This window comes from Prionailurus bengalensis, chromosome D3 (assembly GCF_016509475.1).
Source record: "Prionailurus bengalensis isolate Pbe53 chromosome D3, Fcat_Pben_1.1_paternal_pri, whole genome shotgun sequence".
NCBI lineage: Eukaryota > Metazoa > Chordata > Mammalia > Carnivora > Felidae > Prionailurus > Prionailurus bengalensis.
In genome coordinates, this window is record NC_057356.1 from 77,418,445 (window position 1) to 77,439,290 (window position 20,846).

Genomic DNA, 20,846 nt, shown 5'->3' on the forward strand with positions numbered 1-20,846 from the left:
CATAGTGATTGTGGGGGGGGAAGATTTTTCACAGTGACCTTTCATCTATTTAGATTGCTGTAAGAAAAATGTTTATGTATTTTGAGTGCAAAGGAGAGGCAGAGAGAGAAAGAGAAAGAATCCCGAACAGGCTCCACGCTGTCAGCGAGAGCCTGGCGCGGGGCTCGATCTCATAAACTGTGAGGTCATGACCTGAACCCGAAATCAAGAGTCGGATGCTTAACCGCCTGGGCCACCCAGGCGCCCCTAGATGGCTCTTTAATTAAAAAGGACAAAAAGGCTGTACTAAAAATTACATTCTACATATTCTTTCCCGTGATCCCCCCTTGAGGACTGGATTCTCTGAGAAGAGAAATAACAGAGGGATAACGTGTCACCCATCCATAAGCATGCATTTTAGGACCCGAAGAGGCTTAGAAGATGGGACAAAAGACCCTTTTAAGTAGAAGAAGGGGAGCGAAGCCGGACCAGACCCCAGAGAAACTGGCCGCAAAGATTTTTTTTTTTCATACTCGGGTCTTTGATCCCCGAACGTCTTCGGGGGTCGGTGAAATGTGGCAGTGAACAGCTGACAGCACCTGTCAGTGCTGTTTTTCTCAGTGTGACAGAGAGTAAGGATTTCTTGCGTGAGGACCTTTAAGGACGTGGCTGTAGGAGGATGGGAGCCCGAGTCCAGTGAAAGGGAAGAGGCACGGGGTCCATTGCGGGTCTGTAAGCAGAGCCCTGCGGGCTGTCGCCACCAGCCAGCGGAGGCAGATACGGACGTCCGAGGCTGACGCGTGCCCGTGGTCACCCCGCGACACCCCAGCAGTTGCCACGAGGGTGGCGGCCCTGTCGCAGGATCGGCCTTTTGTTCAGCGCTCCCTTTCCCGCTGCCCGAGCATCTGACATGGCTCCGGGCACAGAAACCGCGGTGGGGACACGTTCCTCGTCTGCTCCGGGTTTGGCCTTTCCTTCATCGGCCTCGATTACAGTTCTGTGTCTTAACTTTTTCAGTCGTACAACTGTCCTCAGCGAACCGGTTCGTCTCAGGACGAGAAAGTTAGAAGACCGGCTTTGTTTGTTGTCGTTTTAAGCAGACATGGCAACTAGCACGTACTTGTCCTTGGGAAACACTATTCATTTCAAAGCTGTAACCTCAATCATCGAGACGCGGTTCCGTGATACTGGTGGCTCTCGGGACATGTTCCCAGCATGTCCTGTGAAAAACAAACCCTTCTCCTTACTTTGTAGTTACGGCTTGTTTTTTTTCCAGATTGATTACCTGCTGTGTTAAATAGGTTTGGTTCTCAGTTATTGACTTGCCTCTGTTTTCTTTAAGCGTGTGAGACGGGGGGCTAAATCAGGGTTGGCAAACTGGGGTTCACAGGCTGGCCACCTGTCTTTGTAAATAATTTATTGAAACACAGCCACACCCACTCGTTAATGTACCCTCGTGGCTGCTTTTGAACTCCAAAGCACAGTTCAGTAGCTGCGACAGACTTTACGGCCTGCGAAGCTTAAAATATTTACTGTCTGGCCCTTTACAGAAAGTCTGCCAACCTCTGGTCTAAATTTGTACTCTGTGTTTAAATATTTCCCCAAAGCCACTCCATTCCAATTTGTAGAAACTTGGATGTCAGAAATTGTTTTTCTTGATATTTTCAGACATACGTAGTCTGAGTTTCCTACGCTGTGCTCATCTAACTACCCATTTATGTGTATTTTCTTCCATGTAGTGAGACCAGAGGATCTCCCTTGTGTCCTAGTTATGAAATTGTCAGTAAGGACTTATAGAATTTATGACCCACAGTATTCCACACTTCGGGGGAAGGCTACTTGCCTGTGTAAAAGACCATTTTCTAGGAGAGCGTGGGGGTGGCTTGGGTAAGCGGGTTTGCTTCTTATGACTTACCCTCTATAACTGTGGGTGATATTCATGCAAACAGAATGGGAGCGCCCAGTTTGGTGGGTACATACGATATCCGGAGCTAACATGAACAGATGAAGAAGATAAAATACATACGAAACACGATTATTTACTTTTTTTAATATAACCTCGTGAAAAGTTTTAAGACTTCTCTGAGTGAAGATTATACCTTTATTTATTTAATACATATGCTGATGATGTTACATATTTCCTCAGTGGATTTCTTTTTTTTTTTTTTTTTTTAATTTTTTTTTTCAACGTTTTTATTTATTTTTGGGACAGAGAGAGACAGAGCATGAACGGGGGAGGGGCAGAGAGAGAGGGAGACACAGAATCGGAAACAGGCTCCAGGCTCCGAGCCATCAGCCCAGAGCCCGACGCGGGGCTCGAACCCACGGACCGCGAGATCGTGACCTGGCTGAAGTCGGACGCTTAACCGACTGCGCCACCCAGGCGCCCCATGATTTCTTTTTTTTTAAAAGCAACTGTAGGGGCACCTAGGTGGCTCAGTCAGTTAAGCGTCTGACTCTTGATCTCAGCTCGGGTCTCGATCTCATGGTCGTGAATTTGAGCCCCGCTTTGGGCTCTGCGCTGAGTGTGGAGCCTACTTTACAAAAAAAGAGAAAAAAAGGGCAACTTTATTGGGTTATAACTTATATGTAACCTTAGTACCTTTCTATTCTTTGGAACAGCTAACTTATTTTATAGGAGACCTATTCGACTCTAGATTTTTTTTTTTAACCTGTTCAGGTTATCAGTCTTTCCTGTTTATTTCTCATTTTCGAGTCTTTGGTTTGTCTGGGCACTTGGCACATTACAGGAGTAATGTCAATTCTGAAACTGTTTAGAACAGGTCATTCATTCATAGTTTGAGGATGTTTAACTTTTTTTTTTTTATTTTTTTTTTAACTTTTTTTAATTTATTTTTGAGACAGAGAGAGACAGAGCATGAACAGGGGAGGGGCAGAGAGAGAGGGAGACACAGAATCGGAAGCAGGCTCCAGGCTCCGAGCCATCAGCCCAGAGCCCGACGCGGGGCTCGAACTCACGGACCGCGAGATCGTGACCTGAGCTGAAGTCGGACGCTTAACCGACTGAGCCACCCAGGCGCCCCGAGGATGTTTAACTTTTAATCATATTTGTTCTTCTGTGTATACCACTTTTTAATTCTATAAACATTTACCAAGTTGCACAACATTTGCTATGGTCGAGAACAAATGATATAATTCTTGCCCTGGAGATGCTTCCAGTTGGGTAGAAAAAGAAAGCAAAAATATTTTAATTTTTTAATGTTTATTTTTGAGAGCATGAGCAGGGGAAGGGCAGAGAGGGAGACACAGAATCCGAAGCAGGCTCCAGGCTCTGGGCTGTCCGCACAGAGCCCAACACGGGGCTCGAACCCACAGCCCATGGGATCATGACCTGAGCTCAAGTTGGACGCTTAGCCGACGGAGCCACCCAGGCGCCCCACATGCATAAAATATTTTAAACGCTGCAGCTAGTATGGGTCGTAGAGGAATCACAAGGTGGTATGTAATTAAAACTAAGTGAAGGGTGCTTCCAGATCCGATTTCGGCGCAGTGCTTGGGTCCAGGCTCTGTGAATAGGGGAAGAGAGAGAAGGCACGGCCCAGCCTTGAAAGAGGTCGGAGGAGGACAGAGTGACGTTAAAAATTAAAGTTGCATGTGATACGTGGAAGAGAAGAAGGAGCACCTAAGGCCCAAGGAAGCAGCGATGTGAGCATCACTGTGGCTTGGGGGGAATGGCAGGGTTTGCGAATGCCAGGGAAGGCTTCACAGCAGAGATACTACCTAAGTAGGTTTTTGGAGGATGCACGGGGGGGGGGGGGGGGGGGGGGGGGGGGGGGGGGGGGGGGGGGGGGGGGGGGGGAATTCACCCAGTGTACGAGAAGCAAAGCAGAGTGCGGGTGTGCACAAAGCAGCGTGACCTTCTAAGTGACCTCCAGCTAGTAGTGGAGGGAGGGGGTTGGGGAGGTAGGCAAGTCCAAAGACCTTAGCCCTTGAAGGTGTCGAGAACCCCAGATGGGTTTTAGGCAGGGAAGCGACATGTGGAAGCACGTGTCTCCAGTGGTTTGCTCTGGTAGCTGTGTGGGATGTGGGCGAGGGAAGGAGAGGCTTGTGGCTGGAGAGGTCAGGAAGTCCACCAAGGGGCCGAGAGGTGAGCCGGCTGAGGGGGCCAAAGGGCTTGAATGGGCCTCCGGGAGGGGGAAGGCTATTTCTGAAGGGCGAGGGGCGTGGCGGGGAACGTGTCACTGTCTTCAGAAGATGTGAATTTGGGTGGCTTTGCAACATTTATGATGTCCTAGGAGACGTGGTCAGAATGGTGGGTTGAGGATTGGATTGTGGATGGACCGTCTTAAAAGCCAAGAAGTTTGGGTTTTGTGTTACACGTAAGGAGAGACAGGCAGTGAAAAACCCTTTGCCTCTGAACGTGCATACTGTGCCCTCTCCTGTTACAGAAGGTGACTTGTGTCTCCGGAAGGCCCATCCCTCTGTCTGTGCGCTCCATCCAGCCCCCTTTCTGGCCACTGGAGGACGTCACAAGCACACGTGTCTGCTCCTACCTGGGTCTTCAGCTTTTCCCGGATCGTTCTCAGAATCCTAAAGCTTGCCATGGGGCCTCTTGTCCTGACAGAACAGCCTTCCTGACCCACTTGCCTACTGCCTTTTTTCCTCTGTTTCCCTTTATGGCAAACGTCCCTGAGGTCACTTTGCATCGCTGTGTTCTCCATGCCACTCCATGTTCCCACTCCACAGAAACCGCGTGGCGAGGGACCCGCACCCGGGGTCTTGGCTTTATCAGTGATGTCACTTGACCTGTCTGAAGCGGTTGCCTGCTAGGTTCTCCTGGAAATGCTTTCTTTACTAGGCCTCTTGGTTCTCCTCCTTCCTGCTTCATTGATAGCTCTTCTCAGTCTTTTCTTCTTCCAGACTAGAAATGTTGATGTGCCCTTTATTCTCAGAAACTTCTCATCCAGGCCTGGGACTTTATTTATTTATTTATTTATTTAAAAAAATTTTTTTAAACATTTATTTATTTTTGAGACAGAGAGAGACAGAGCATGAACGGGGGAGGTTCAGAGAGAGAGAGGGAGACACAGAATCCGAAGCAGGCTCCGGGCTCCGAGCCATCAGTACAGAGCCCGATGTGGAGCTCAGACTCACGAACCATGAGATCATGACCTGGGCCGAAGTCGGACACTTAACCAACTGAGCCACCCAGGTGCCCCTAAGGCCTGGGACTTTAAATGCCATCTGAACCTACCGACTCGCAGAATTGTATCTTTGGCCTGGACCTCTCCTCCGAGTTGCACACTTGAATCTAACCACTTAGTTAGTATCTCTACTTAGATCTCCAATGGGCTTCTCGAATGAAATGTATTCAAAATATAATTCTTGATTCCTCTCCTCAAACCTGCTTCTCTCCTACTTTCCCATTCAGAAACTGGTAAAACTGTTCTACCAAGTGCCCTGCCAACGGATTTCGAGTGATACGAACCCCTTCTTTTCTCTCCTTTGTCACCCTCATTCAGCCCATCCACAGATCCACCTTTGAGATACATGCCAAATCCAGTCATTTGTCATCACCTTTACTTTCCAAACCCATGACACTTAAGTCTGTCGCCTCCACACTGGTTCTTTGCTTCTACACTTGGCAGCCAGAGTGACCTTGATCATATTATTCCTCTGCTCAAACCCATTAGTGTCTTCCCATCAGGCATCATGGATGACCCATTGGTGTCTTCTAGTCACGTGTCATGCATGACACAAAGTCCCCGTGGTGGTCCACAAGGGCTGTGGTCTTGATCTGACCTCCTCACCTGCCATTCTTCTCCTGACTTCACTCCATAGAAAACCGTAGAAAGGATATGATGGGTCAGTTCACTGTAAATGGCTCAGGAACATATGGATAGATGTCCAGCATCCCTAGGCATTGAGGAAAAATAAAATAAAGTGCAGTTATAATATTCTACCTACCACTTTGGCAAAGTTGAATGGTGATCTGTAAGGCTTTTGGTGAGTGAGCCCTGACTGACGTCGATGGGGTCCTTTTTGAGGACAGTTTGGCAAGAAGTGTCAAAGGGCCTTGACATTTTTCACAACTTCTAAACTAGAAAGACTTTTGGGAGTTCATACCACCGAAATAATTGGTTGACTACAGACACTTAAAAAACATTTTTTTTAAATGTTTATTTTGAGACAGAGTGCGAGTGGGGAAGGGGCAGAGAAGGGGAGACACAGAATCCGAAGCAGATTCCAGGTTCGGAGCTGTGAGCACAGAGCCCGACGCAGGGCTTGAACTCATGGGCCGTGAGATCATGACCCGAGCTGAAGTTGGACGCTTAACTGACTGAGCCACCCAGGCACCCCTGACTACAGAAATTTTTTTCTGCAATTCGTGGAGATTTGAAACAACCTAAATCATTAATGAGAGATAGTTAAATACATTATGGCCCATTTATACAATAGAATACTGTGTTGTGTTAAGAAGACTGTAGAGAGATCAAAACGTGTAGCTGTATATGAAAATAAATCAAGTTGCAAATCAAGATGTATAATACAGACTCATTCTTACAAGTACACGTGAACGTGCATCCAGAAGAGAAATGGGAAGGCTATGTATAGCTTAGAAATTGACACTGGTTACTGCAGTTGGTGAGATTAGAGGCAGTCTTTTCTCTCTTTTATTTTGTACCAAGTGTTTGTTACTTTTTAGAGTCGGAAACAGTAAGAGAAGGAAAATGAAGGCTGTGGTGCCGAGATGCACTGTATATACTTCACTTTGAAATCAATTTCCCCTGTCTCTTCGTCACCCGCCCCCCTGACCGTCATAAGCACGGCACCTGCCCGAAGGTGGCGCCTTATCTGCAGTCACCCAGGAAGACGTGCTCTTCCTCCTGTCTGCAAACCCCCTCCTGTCTGAATTCTCCCCGCTCATTGACTCCTGTCTTGCCTCTGTCCTCAATAGGTGCGTTTTTTCAGATACTCTTATCAGTATTTAAACATGCTCCCGTCTGGCCCATCTTCCAAAAGCAAGCAGTGCTTGCCCTGTGTCCAGCACGTTATCCTACGTTTGCTACGCTGTGATTACTCTGTAGTACCTGCTCATATTTTTCCAGTAGGTAATTGTGTATTTGGTTATTTCCTTTGTTCCTCCACACAGTAAATATTTACTGAATATTTTCTGTATGCCGAATGCCAGGGATATAGAGATGAGCGATTGAGAGCTTCTAATTTCAGGGCGCTTACAGGGCACCGAAATTCCTCCTGAAATAGAAATTAAAAACTAGAAACTTACAGAGGTGCGGGTTTTTCTTTAGAGGCAGAGGTCCACTGTGTATGTAGGTGTTTTGTCCACTGAAAATCTTTTACCTCAACACCATGAGTCATTAGGGAACTGCAAGTTAAAACCACAGTGAAACACTACGAACCACCCTGTAGAATGGCTACAATAAAATCACAGTCCCAACTGCTGGAAGGTGGCAGGACAGAGCTGGAGCTCTGCTCCGTTGCCGGTGGAAACGCAGAGCACAGCCATTCTGGGAAGCGGGTTAGGACTCCGTAATCTCATTCCTAAGCCTTCGCCCAAGAGAAATAGGATCATATGTTCAGCCAGAATCTGTACGTGCGTGTTTGTAGGGGCTTTGATTCCTAATTCCCAAAAGCTGGAAACAGCCTAGAGGTCCTTCACCTGGGACGCAGATTCACGAAGCGGAGCCGATCCATAGAATCCGTGGAATGCTGTCCCGCAGTGAAAAGGAACGGGTTGCCGATGCGCTCAACAGCGTGGATGAATGGCACCTGTGCTGTGCCAGTGAAAGAAGCCAGACTCCAGAAACTACGTGCTGTACTATGTGGTTCCATTTATGTGACAAATGGAAAACACAAAACCAGAGGCTAGAAAGCAGATCAGTGGTTGCCAAGAGCTGGACGTAGGAAGAAAACTTGGCTGTAAAGGGGCACGGGGGAATTTTAGAGGGGATGGAACCGCTCTGTGTCTGTTTGTCAAAACTCCTAGAACTATACATGCAAACGAGTGAATTTTCCATTTTGTAAATTACACCTCCGCAAACCTGCTGTGGAATTTTTTTGAGGCAACAGAAGAGAATTTTTTGTTGGTGGTGGTGTGGGCTATATTCACATTGTTCAACAGTCTAGATAGTATGAAAGAAGACGGCAAAAAGCCTCATTCCTACCCTGGCCCACCCAGCACCACTAAGTTTGTTATTATGGATCTCGAAGTCTCTCTTACGCCAGGATCATCGTACATGCATATATGTTCTCTTTTTACTTCCTTCGAATGCAGAACACAGCTTGTGGATATCATAATTTTCTGCACTGGTCCCTTCCCGTAGTAGGTAGTAAATAGTTGCTTTAGTATCAGTGTTTCAAGGTCTTCCATTATGAGCACATATAATTTATTTAGCCAATTCTCCCTTCACGGGGCCGGATTCTTCCCATCTTTTTCATTATATGCAGTGCTGCACGGAATAACCTTATACATACAGTCAGTTCTGCTAGAACGCTCGTGTTGGAAACAGATTTGTTCTAACGCAGTTGATCTGTCGGGGAACGGTCGGAGCTTGATGTGGGTTCTGAGCTCGCTCACGTGTGACCCCGTCCCTGAGAGAGACACTCGGTGAGCACAGAAAATCGTGGAATGGACTTGTGTCGGAATCCACAAAACACACGCACACACTCACGTCAGACTGTCGTCAGCGACTTCTTGAGTCATGCTGCCTACCCCTGGTGTTGCACCTTCCCTCCGACCCTCAGATTTCAGGTAACCCTCCTTCCTCCACTTCACAGAATCTCAACAAGCCACAGCCCTCCCCCACCCAGTTGCACAGGATCCTGCTGTTAAGTGCGTCACCAGTAGTTTTCGGGTGTTAGGCCCTTAACTGCGTTTTTGCTGGAAGCCCTGTGGTTCTTTGTTGCATGATTTTGCTTATTGTAGTGATTTGTGACCCATGATACATGTTTATCACATTGTGCAGGACTGACCATACCGTGTGCGGGTGTATCTGTAGAATAGATTCCCAAGTGGAAAGGTCCAGAGTTTTAGGAGTTATATCCTGTGGGATCACTGTTGGGACAGGTTGAAGTCTATACAGGTGGTTGGTTTTTCCTTTTTCACAGAAAGTGTTTACGATCGAGCTGAAGGGTATGTGTCAGCACGACTTGGGAATAATACCACTCCTGTTCATCCTAAATGTGTGGGTGATTCTGGATGTGTGATGGTAATTAAGGAAGCTCTTCACATGTTGGTGGGAGGCAGAGAACCTCATGGAGGCAGGAATGTCTGAGGTGGGGCCTTTTCTCCCTCTGACTTCTTCAGAGTCACCTGAAACAGAAAGAGGGCTTCAAGCCAAGAGACAAGAAGGGACTAGTTACCAGAATGGGCAGTGTCTGGTTGTGAGAGCCCATGGCGATCCAAAGCACATTCACCGAGTGCCATCCATGAAAGAATGGCCTTCAGGGGCCTTGGAAATCCCAGAGCTCAGACCTTGAGCCCAAGGCTAGGGCGCGCAGAGCAAAGGAATTTGCTAAGAGAAACCACTGCTTTCCTAAAGAATGTGAAGGTGAGGGAGGCAAAAATGGGAAACTAGGGAAAAAGTGTAGGAAATGGACCCGGGTAAATGTTTAAATGGACATTTAAAGTTTTCAAAAATACTCAGACCCTGCCAGCTTATTCGTCCACCATTTTTTTAAAGAGCTCTATTTAAAAACAAAATAACTCCTCATTGAGCGGGAAAACCCAACTACAAAAAGTCCACGCGAGGCCCAAGTTCCTTCAATACCAGCTTGCGCTACACTGGGGCCAGGAGGAAGCAAATGACCTTGACAAACAGAAGGACAATGGCACTTGACGCTTTCTCGATACCGTTTTTTCCATTTTTGTTTGGTTGGTAAAAATTGCTTTCTGTGTCAGAAAGAGGCCGTGTGAGCTATTATAACACTGAAGGCAAAAGTTACGAAAATAAATTAGGCAGAGCCCCTTTAAATAAGTTAGTATTTAAAACTGAACAAAGAAGGGAGTCACTTGTTTTCTTAGGTAATGGGAACACGGCAGGTTTGATCAGGAAGCTGGTGTTTAAACCAGTAATTTTCCTGTCACCAGTGATTTTGAAACCCTGCTCCATTGTTTGGGGATTTCACCGCTCGTTTCTGCATTTTTTCATAAAGACGCTGGAAAAGAATATCTCACCCGTTGTCAGTTCTTTTTGAAAACAGTAATTATTGATTCAGCTGAGCTGCTCATTTAATTTATTACCTACTGAGGATTTCTCTATTGATATTTCTCTATTAAAATTTTGATTTGGGGGCATCTGGCTGGCCCAGTCAGTGGAGCGTGGGGACTCTTGATCTCGGGGTTGTGAGTTTGAGCCCCACAATGGGTATAGAGATTACTTAAACAAATAAAATCTTAAAAAGATTTTTTTAATTTAACATTAACATAATGATACCATAACAAGAAATGGAATTTTAAATTCTTCATCGTAATGGAAAACTCAGTTTGCATTCCTCTGAAGCCTCTTGCCTTTGTTATATAGTTAGAAAGATATATGTCCGTTCTCTACATGTTTTATGATGATTTGCTACAACCTTCTCGCTTTTAGAAAAATGCCTTGTGTTTCGACTCTTCTGGGTGATCTTAACATTGTCCATCTTCTACGTATAAAACTCAGTAGGAATTGGACATTAGGCTTATGTACGTAGGACTTCCGTGACTGTTCTTAAAGCTTTTTATTCTAAAGAAACCTCTTGGGGTACCTGGGTGGCTCAGTCGGTTAAGCGTCTGACTTTGGCTCAGGTCTTGATCTCATGGTTTGTAAGTTCGAGCCCCAGGCCGGGCTCTGTGCTGACATCTCGGAGCCTGGAGCCTGCTTCAAGATTCTGTGTCTCCCTCTCTCTCTGCCCCTCCTCCTATCATGCTCGCTCTCTCTCTCTCTCTCTCTCTCTCTCTCTCTCTCAAAAACAAACAAAAAAGAAAGCTCTTATTCTCTGGTTTCATAAATGCTAATCCAAGACTCTAGGGAATTGTCTATGTTATGTGATCAAGATGTTTATGAAGGAATACCTTTGGGAAAAGAGTGTGGCTCAGAGGCATTAGTTGGTTATTTGCTCTGTTCTCTCTCTCTCTCTCTCCTTCCCTCCCTCCCTCCCTCCCTCACAGACATTATTCTCATAATATCCCAGGAAAATGATAAAAGCAATGCTTTGGCACGGAGAAGAAATGTCCTCCTTTGCTTCTGCCTAGGTTTTTAAACACTTAACAGACTGATGTGTTTTATTTAAAAGATAGTATTTTCGACTCTCTTAAAATGAATTTGGATATTTTATTGTTATTCAGAAAAGAATATTTATTGAGGATTTCTCTGTGTCCCAAGCACTGTGCTGACTAATTCACCACCGGCCCTTTCTTCCCCCAGCACTCTCTGAGGAAGGCACTGTTGTGATCCCCACCCTAAGTTTGGGGACTGGGTGTTTATGGAGACACTTTCCCAGGGTCATACGGTTCGATGCACGAGCGGTAGAGACAAGGTGCCAACCCATTTCTGGTCCTCCAGAGCCAAACCCAATCACTTAAATAGATTTGCTTACCAGTTTGAACAAGGGGCATATTTGTCAAGTGATTAATATAAAAACAATTATTTAAAATATTTATTCTTTCCGGGCTCCTGGGTGGCTCAGTTAGTTAAGCGTCCAACTCTTGGTTTCAGCTCAGGTCATGATCTCACAGTTTCGTGGGTTCGCATCCTGCATCGGGCTCTGTGCTGGCAGCACGGAGCCTGCCTGGGATTCTCTCTCTCTGCCCCTCTCCCGCTCATGCTGTCTCTGTCTCTCTCTCAGAAATAAGTAAATAAAACTCCCCCCCCCAAAAAAAAATTGTATCCTTTCTTTAACCACTTAGCCCACAATTGCTTTGCTTATCCCTTCTTCTTGCCATAAACAGTAATGTTATTTCACATGAGAACTTGTTTTTACTTCAACCCTATTTTTAATTTTGCCAAATTTTGTGCTATTCGTGAGGCTGGCAGTTATTTCTTGATCGGATTTCCTTGTGATGCGACACCGTTTCATTCGAGACTTCAGTGCATCTTGTACCCAAAGAACGTGCTTTTAGGTTACGCCACTCCTCTTCCAAGGGTCCACATGAGAATGTGTTGAATTCACATAATCATGTCGTAGCCAAGTTAGGAAACTTTTAACTTTGGTTTTCGTCTCTTGATAGCTTTCTCCTGCTCTGTCACTGTCCCCCGACCCTCATACACACGGGCCGTGTATTCTAATGGCAGACTGCATAAGGTGCTTTCCAACCTGTGCGTTCTTGAAATAACCAAATGGTAGTATTCAAGGGGCCTTTTGGAAAACTCTTCCCTTATGTAAGGAACAGTTAACTTAATCATTGAGGGGGACAGTCAAAAGGCTTAAAATTAGCTCGAGATTTCATTTAAAAGCGCATAGTGGACAAGTTAACATTCTCTCTGGATGTGCCAAAGTAAGTAATGGTTTTATTTGGTGTTCACTGAAGAATTATGTTTTTGTATAGTATCTGCTAGCTATTTGTTTATTTGTTTATATCACAGCCAGGGGAGGGGCAGAGGGAGAGAGAGTCTCTGGCAGTCTCCATGCCCAGCGCGCGGGGCCCAAGCTCACAGCTGACATGATCCGAGCCAGAATTAAGAGTCTGACGCTCGGGGCGCCTGGGTGGCGCAGTCGGTTAAGCGTCCGACTTCAGCCAGGTCACGATCTCGCGGTCCGTGAGTTCGAACCCCGCATCCGGCTCTGGGCTGATGGCTCGGAGCCTGGAGCCTGTTTCCGATTCTGTGTCTCCCTCTCTCTCTGCCCCTCCCCCATTCATGCTCTGTCTCTCTCTGTCCCAAAAATAAATAAACGTTGAAAAAAAAATTAAAAAAAAAAAAGAGTCTGACGCTCAACCAGCTAAGACACCCAGGCGCCCCTTGTATCTGCTATTTAAAAATAACAGCTGTATCTCTTTTGCAAAGAAATTTTATGTTTTCAGATACCTGGGGGTTTGTGTTGAGTCAAAACCGTAAGTGTTTTGAGAAAAATATTTAATATTTTACTCTCATCACGTTTCTCCGATTCTCCAGAAATTAGTCCCTTCACGGTTACCCCACCCCTGCCCTTCCTTTTTACTATGTATTAAGAAGAATCTGTTAGTTTTGTCTTTGTATTGCGAAGCAGTGAGGATTATGTAAGGCCAACTGTTACGAAAGAGTTCTTAATTTTTAAAGCAGTTCTGTTTTTGTTCTCTTAAGTGACTTTCTATCTCTTTTCTCCTAACAAAGCAAATGAAAAAACACCCTTGCCGCCAGTGTGACAAATCTTTCAGCTCCTCACACAGCCTGTGCCGTCACAATCGGATCAAGCACAAAGGCATCAGGAAAGTTTACACCTGCTCGTAAGTCCTCATTTCTAACGTGCGAAGCACGGTAAAAGGATAATGCTGGGACTTTTCTACGGCTTTTCATATTTTGCCATCAACGCTCCATTTCTGTGCTGCAGGTTATAGATTTCACTTTTTAGTGCTGTTCTATTGTTGCGACGTAACAGTTTCTTGACTGGGCCATAACACTTAACAATAGTAAAATAAACAGGAGTTTCTGGCATACCCTGTGTACGTGCCTGGGTCCTTCCTTACCTGTTGTCCAGAGGGATAGATTTTATATACCTGAGCGTTTTGGAGAAGTGGTTGCTTTGCAGGTGCACAGGTGAATGAGATGCTTTTTGGTCTCTATAAGCGCAGGGATTTGCCAGCTTTGATTGGCAGGTTGATTGTCCAGTTGACTGATTCAGAGCAGACCCTGATGGGGCCCGGTCGGGGACTCTGTCCTAGGCCGGACTGTTTTCCCTAACGCAGGGGCAGCCTTTTCCCAGCGCACACATTTGGCTCAGAGGTCAAAGTCAAGGAATGGAGTAGGCCAACACATCGAGTGGGTGGTGATGCCACTCTGGACCGTCCTGAGCTACCTCTTTGGATATGAAAATCGGAACTTGTCATATCGTTAGTGAAAAAGCTTTATCAGCCACTCAACCAGAACATGCCTCAAGTGAGCTGGTAACAGGCTTACTTACTTTAAGGCACTTCTCGTAACAGGGAGAGAACTAACAGACACGGAAGCCATGTAGCCAGCACGTAGCGTGTGACATGATCAGAGCAGGGCACAGAGGACCGTGTGTCTCAGGACACGTGTGATGGTTGGCTGTCTGTTCCTCAAGGCTTCACTATTCTTGATGAGTTAGGGAGAGTTGCTCGGGCAGGAAAACCAGGACGTAGACAACTCCTGCAGTGAAATTAAAGCCGGGAGTGATTTCGGTGAGGTGAGAACATTCTGTGAATCAGGCCTGCATGTTTGAGACTGCGCCGGAAGGATGGGAGGACTTAGAAGGAGGCCCTGGCTGAGAAGAAGGTAGGAAGGGAGTCTGGCGTGGCTTAGTCCTTCCTCCTCGGACGGGTTTTGTGTATTTCTCCCCGGAGACACCGTAAGGCAGTAAGATGCTCGGATCGTCTGGCCGATTTCCTTTGTGGTGCGGGGTTGGCACGGGCTCCCGGGGCTGCCCCTGCCGGGGGGGGGGGGGGGGGGGTGGTGTCTCTAACACGAAACCATCAGGGTGTGGGGCCAATCATTACAACATCTCCAGAAGGCTTTTTGAAGGCAGTAAATTTGATTCTGCGTAAGACCACGAGGTATTTTCACCCTCCTTCACTGCAGTGGATTCTTGATGTCTGCCTTATGGCACCTGTAGTCACCACGGTCATTCACTTCTCTTTCTTTTTTTTTCCCTAAACCTGTTTTTGGTCCATTGCATTAAGAAAATGGCGAATTCTTATCTTCTAAAGAAAAACTATTCATAATCGACAGGTTTGGGTCCCCCCCCCCCCCCCACAGAGATGAAATGAAAACTTAAAAGATTGACCTTTATTGGCTATCTGTTGAGTTTTCTACATTTCAGTCAACTGAATGAACACATGAATTTCAGTGCTGTGATACCGAGTTTGTGCCCTGGTGAGGAATTTAACAGGGCCACACACCCTGTCTTCTCTTTGTTATGGCGGAGTGGACAGGAATAATTAACATCCACATGAAGGAATCCGGGAGGGACTTTTTCCATATTAAAGTATCTCTTATGCCGTAAATTTTGAGGGAACACGGAGTCATTGTAAAGAAAACTTCTGAAATTCGATACCCTCGATTTAAAAATGAAAGTCACCTAGAATTCTAAATGAAGTAACACTTTAACCAGATCTAGAGAATAAGTAAACACCCCAGCCAAACTGAATTAGGCTGATCCTACCGAGACGCCAAAACCGACAGAAAGCTTTCTACAGAAACCGCAAAAATGTTTCTCACACGCTGGAAACTGCAGTTCATGGCAGAACTGCTGTTTCATTTTGGGCCATCGGTATTCGCAAAGATCTTTGTTTGTTTGTTTAAGTTCATTTCTTTCCTTTTGAGAGAGAGAGTGGGGGAGGGACGGAGGGGGGTGGAGAGAGGGTCCCAAGCAGGCTCTGCGCTGGCCGTCAACACCGAGCCCCACGTGGGGCTCAAACTCACGAACCGTGAGATCGTGACCTGACCCGAAGTGGGACGCTTAACCGACCGAGGTACCCAGGCGCCCCTCACACAGATCATCTTGACCCCGCTGAGCGTAGTGTTGGCTGGCGAAGGTCCCTTCGGTAGAGAGGGTGTTCTTCGGCGTGGGGTACTTTTCAGCAGGCAGGTTACCTCCTTGTCTTTGCCCCACAGGCACTGCCCAGACTCTAGGCGCACCTTTACGAAACGGTTGATGCTGGAGAAACATATCCAACTCATGCACGGAATCAAGGATCCTGACTTGAAAGAAATGACAGAAGCCACCAACGAGGAGGAAACAGAAATAAAAGAAGATGCCAAGGTCAAACATGGCAAATGTTCTCTTTACAGTGAAATTGTGTTGACTTGCTTTTTCCATTCACTCTCTTCGTTTAAGTTCCGCCGCAGTTACCCAGGACTGTGCGCAAAGCTTATAAAACAATAGGTCAGCTCCCCGTACACCCATTCTTATCTTTCATCCTGCCCCTAAAAGGTGCTAAGTTTCTTCTACATCTTTCCAGAAGCAGCTTGAGGGATCTACTTGTGTACAGAAATGATAAAATTTTCTGTGGACGCTCATCAGTTGGCTCTTAGCCAGAAGGTAGAAAGCTAGATGGCTTTTCTGGTTGGCAGTATGTCGGTTGTGAAAGGTACCAAGTAAAAATGAAGGGCTTCTCCTTAGTTTCGCTTCACGATGGTAAAAGATAAAACCGTACATCTCTGCCTTATTTCTTAGGTCAGTGGCTAGCGAACTTGAACCAGCAGCAGGACCGTTAACGTGTGTGTTAGGCGCGTGTGTGGCAAGCACGATCGGAGAGGCAGCAAGCAGTTCGGCAGACATTTAGGAGATCTCTCTGCTGGCTTTGGCACTGGGCTGTGTCTGGAATGTCACACTGGGTTACAGCCCGAGTGTGCGCGATGGGGGAGCCGATCACTGAGTAAAGCCTAATCAGGATACGAGTCCGACTAGTGTCTCATTAGTTTGTAATCTTCTCCCCTCCAGTGGTGGGGGTGGGGGTGGGGGTGGAATTAAAGGATGCATGTGCAGGGGCAGCTCCAGGTCAAGGCCATGTATGAGTGGTGCCCTGTCAACAGGACAGAGAAGAGGTGGGCCGCAGAGCGGGCAGGAGGGGCTGTCCCTCTGGCTTGGACTCCTGGCCAGCTGGAAACGAGGGATTTAATGTGGCTCAGATTCAGGCAGATGGGAGCGGGAGGGGAAGAGCATGGCCTGCGGGTCAGCCGTGTGACGAAGGTGAGTGTGCGGGAAAGCTCGGCTCCCAGACCAGCCGGGCTTCTAGCAGCTCTCCATCCCAGCCTCGGGAAAGGCAAAGTCCTGACCTTTTCTCTGCCCCGCCCCCTGCCTCCCGTCCACACCACCTGGTCACGGCTGCAGCCCCCTGGCCTCCCTTCTGTCCCCCAGGCTGCCTCCCGCCTCGGCTCCCCCGCCCGCCTGGACGCCTGTCCTCACCGCAGCGGGCCGCTGTGCCAACGTCACCCACACCGGGGCCGTCTCTGACTGTGCCTTGCAGCCTAACAACCCCGCCCCCTCTGCTTCCCACCCCCCCGTTCCATGGCCCGCTTTGCTTTCCTGGGGCCGCTGTGGGAGCCCCCGAAGCCCGAAGCTCACACCACTTGTCCCAGCAGCTCTCGGGGCCTGGGAGAACTGGTGGTTTGTCACCCGCGGGGCAGAGCGATTTTCACGCGTGTCGTCCACGTTGTTCTCTTCCCTCCAAGGTTCCCAGTCCCAAGCGCAAGTTGGAAGAACCCGTGCTGGAGTTCAGACCGCCCAGAGGGGCGATCACCCAGCCGCTGAAGAAGCTGAAGATCAACGTGTTCAAGGTTCACAAGTGTGCCGTGTGCGGCTTCACCACCGAAAACCTGCTGCAGTTCCACGAACACATCCCTCAGCACAAGTCAGACGGCTCCTCCTACCAGTGCCGCGAGTGCGGCCTCTGCTACACGTCGCACGTGTCGCTGTCCAGGCACCTGTTCATCGTGCACAAGCTGAAGGAGCCGCAGCCGGTGTCGAAGCAGAACGGGGCCGGGGAGGAGAACCAGCAGGAGAACAAGCCCAGCCGCGAGGACGAGGCGCCCGACGGCGCGGTGTCAGACCGCAAGTGCAAGGTGTGCGCAAAGACGTTCGAGACTGAAGCTGCCTTAAACGCCCACATGCGGACACACGGCATGGCCTTCATTAAATCCAAAAGAGTGAGTTCGGCCGAGAAATAGCCACAGACCTTCCTGTAAGGAGAATCCCTGTCCACATTGGAATCAAAGAGACATTTTTGTTACAAAAAGTTTGCAGTATAATAGAGTTAACAGTACCGTCTAGGCTGTTGCAATATATTCTCTTCCAGTGTACCTTCTCCACCTGGTCGTGTATATCCTCCTCGATAAGTATGAAAACAGTATTTGAGTTTCAAAGAGTTTGTATATATTTAAATGAATAACTTTTTATACTCTTTGTTACATGTTTGTATCAGTATTTAGTGAAAAAATGTTTTGAGGTTTTCTTTTCTCGGTCTTTGGTTTTTTTGTTTGTTTGTTTGTTCCTTGGGTTTTGGTTTTTGGTTTTTGGTTTTTTTGGGGGGTTAGACTTTTTTTTTCTTTTTGTACTGTTTCTTTAAACACAGAGTTCTTAGCAACAGGGGCAGTTCCTGAATTCAAATAAACCATTTTGTATGTTACAGATTTGAATGGGTTAACTAATTGCAGGCTAAGATAATGCCTTTTTTAGTGTTTTTAATTTTTAGAATTCACTATATAAATTGTAGGTTATTGTGGGTCTCAGAAACACTAGGGACTTTTAAGTGTCTTAGCACTACCCTCAACGTGCCTGCTCTAAGCCGGCGAGTGCACCTGTCCCGTGTGACCGCACTCCGGCGTCTGGCATCTTCTTCCAGGCCACGCCCGACCGTGTTTAAAGCAGCCTGCAGGTAGCTTCCTTCCCAGTGATGGATCAGAACGTAGGCCAGGCCTCTACAGTAAAGCGCATGGATTTATCCTCCGCTCCATTCCGGAACGGGGAAGAAGGGCGTTGCCAGGGGAAAACCAGGGGCTGGGGGTTTTTCTGGGCCGATCTGCAAGGCTGGCTGAAAGAACACAAGGAGATCAAGTCACCCAAGGGCTGGACTACTGTAACAGTGACACATATGTAGCTAGACCAGTAGATTTAGATAGTCGAGTTTTTGTCATGGAATTTATCAACTCCTACGAAGACACAACTAAAAATATCAAGTATTTCTCTGGCTCTTGACAGGAACAAAGAAAAAAAACCTCCCAGTTGACTTAACCCTTCTGAACCCTTTGCCGTCGAAAGAGCTGGCGTTTCCTGTTCTGGGGTGCTACTGCCAAACGTTCTGGTACTTGGAGTTGAGATGCACAACTCCACCTCCGACCTATCAATGCAGCAACCCGCGTGTCGCGATCGGCCGCTCGGTCACGCGCTGAGCCGCCCGGCCTCAGTTCGGTCATTTCAATAAGTCTCTTTAATATTAGTAGTTCCGCTTTATCAAAGCACAGCAGGGGTGGGCACTCCTCTGTCCCTTCCGTTTATAGTTCTCTGGGAGCGTTCCTATTTTTCAGTTTTCGTTTCTGTGTTTTCTTTGGCATTTTATACCTTGTATTTATCCCGGAACACGTTTTGTACTTTTTATTTTTACGAAAAAGGAATTCCGTTTTGTGTATATATAGGCACTTGCATGATATGCTGTAGTCAACGTTCGGTTCCTCGGAAGGTCTCGGCGCTGTCCGCTGTTACGCACTACATCCGTCATAACTGTATTAAACACATTTCGTATGTAAATAAACGTGGGACATTGGCCCTTGCGCTTCTGTGAGAGAGTCATTGATGGTGGGTCTCTGACATCTTCGTGAAGTTTAGGAAGCGAGTAGTCGCAGGGACAGGACTACAGGATGTTGCAGAACTCTTTCCCCCTCCGGAGAATGGCACGTGCGTTCTCGTTAGCGCTCCGCTCTTTTGTCGCTTTCTCGTTGACTGCCATCGATTTCGTGGGTATAACGCAAGGGCGTCATTAAGTATTCCCACGCTTGAAATTCAATTGCTGTTACTTGTTCTATTTATACTTGTATTGCTCTAAGGTGTATTCATAGCACTTTCATGTGTTTCTGCATTTGAACCTTGCAATAAACCTGTGCGGTGGGCCGCACGGGTCTTAATGGTCTAGTTTTACAGTTGAGGAAGCTGAGCTCCGATTCCGTTCTTTGCCTGAGCCCTCACAGCTGGTAAGTGGCTTTGCGTATTAGAACCCAGACGCTCTTGCTCGAAATCTTAGCGCTCGCTCTCTGTGTTTATGTACATATTGACAAATATTCATTTACTGAACAATAAAAAGTATGTGCGAAACACGACACTAGAATTTTTGTTTGTGGCGCTATCTGGCTTTTATAAGAGAAACCGGAAGTCTCTCTACTCTTAAATCCCCCGGAAATGCTTGCTAATGTAAAGTTAGCATCTCTAAATGCCTAGCTGAGCATCCAAGAACGTTTCGAAAAATGCCCTGAGATCCAAAAGGAAAAAGCAGTAGAGATCCAGAGTAGCCCAGCACACAGGGCTGTAGCCACGGGAGGGAGCCTGGTTGATGCACCTGGAGAGCGGCCTGGTGAGCTGGAAGACAGGTCGTGAAGAAATGACCTGGAATACAGCACACAGGTAAGGAGGTGGGACGTACGGAAGAGCTTCGAAGTCCAGAAGGACAAAATAGCAAGACTTCTAGGAGTTCCAGGAAGAGGGAGCGGAATTGGCAAGGGCCTCTGTGGACAATTCTTAGCCATTAACGGAAGACGTGAGTACTTGGGGGTAACATGGTGTACGTGCTGAACAGAAGCCCACGGTGGGACTCGTGAGTTGCACCCATTCTTCCTTGGCGGTAGACCTGGATAGGGCGGTGGATGCGAGCATTTGGGAAACGGGGCATATTCAGACCAAAGGCAGAAACTGGGGCATGCTCCGTGAATTCTTAGGAAGCCCGTCTCCTCTCTTGGGTGGGGAGGTGGAGCTGAGGCTTACAGGATAGGCTCAGGCCAACTTGCAAAGAGCCTTGAATGATAGATTGAGGGGTTTGTACTCAGATAATGGATATTTGGACAGGGGAGTGGTATAACCAGACTGGTCGGTGGCCGTGTTTTGGATGGATGGTGGAGGGGTGTTTCAACCACGATAGGTTAGATTCTGCTGTGGTTACAACCCTAACTCTCAATGTCTTAAAACAGCAAGGCTTGGGGCGCCTGGGTGGCTCAGTCGGTTAAGCGTCCGACTTCGGCTCAGGTCACGATCTCATGGTTTCTGAGTTC

General features: G+C 47.3%; 1 protein-coding gene across 8 annotated transcripts in view; it reads left to right on the forward strand.

Moving 5' to 3' along the window:
• The window catches only part of ZNF532 (zinc finger protein 532), a 110,482-nt gene extending 90,578 nt beyond the window's left edge, over positions 1-19,904 (forward strand). For all 8 annotated transcript variants that reach the window (XM_043558991.1, XM_043558992.1, XM_043558996.1 and 5 more), the window contains 3 exons: positions 13,248-13,360; positions 15,708-15,855; positions 17,268-19,904. In XM_043558991.1, coding sequence (XP_043414926.1) covers positions 13,248-13,360; positions 15,708-15,855; positions 17,268-17,762 — 756 coding nt within the window. In that variant the 3' untranslated portion in view covers positions 17,763-19,904. The remainder of the gene's footprint in view (positions 1-13,247; positions 13,361-15,707; positions 15,856-17,267) is intronic.
• Positions 19,905-20,846: the final 942 nt, after the last annotated feature.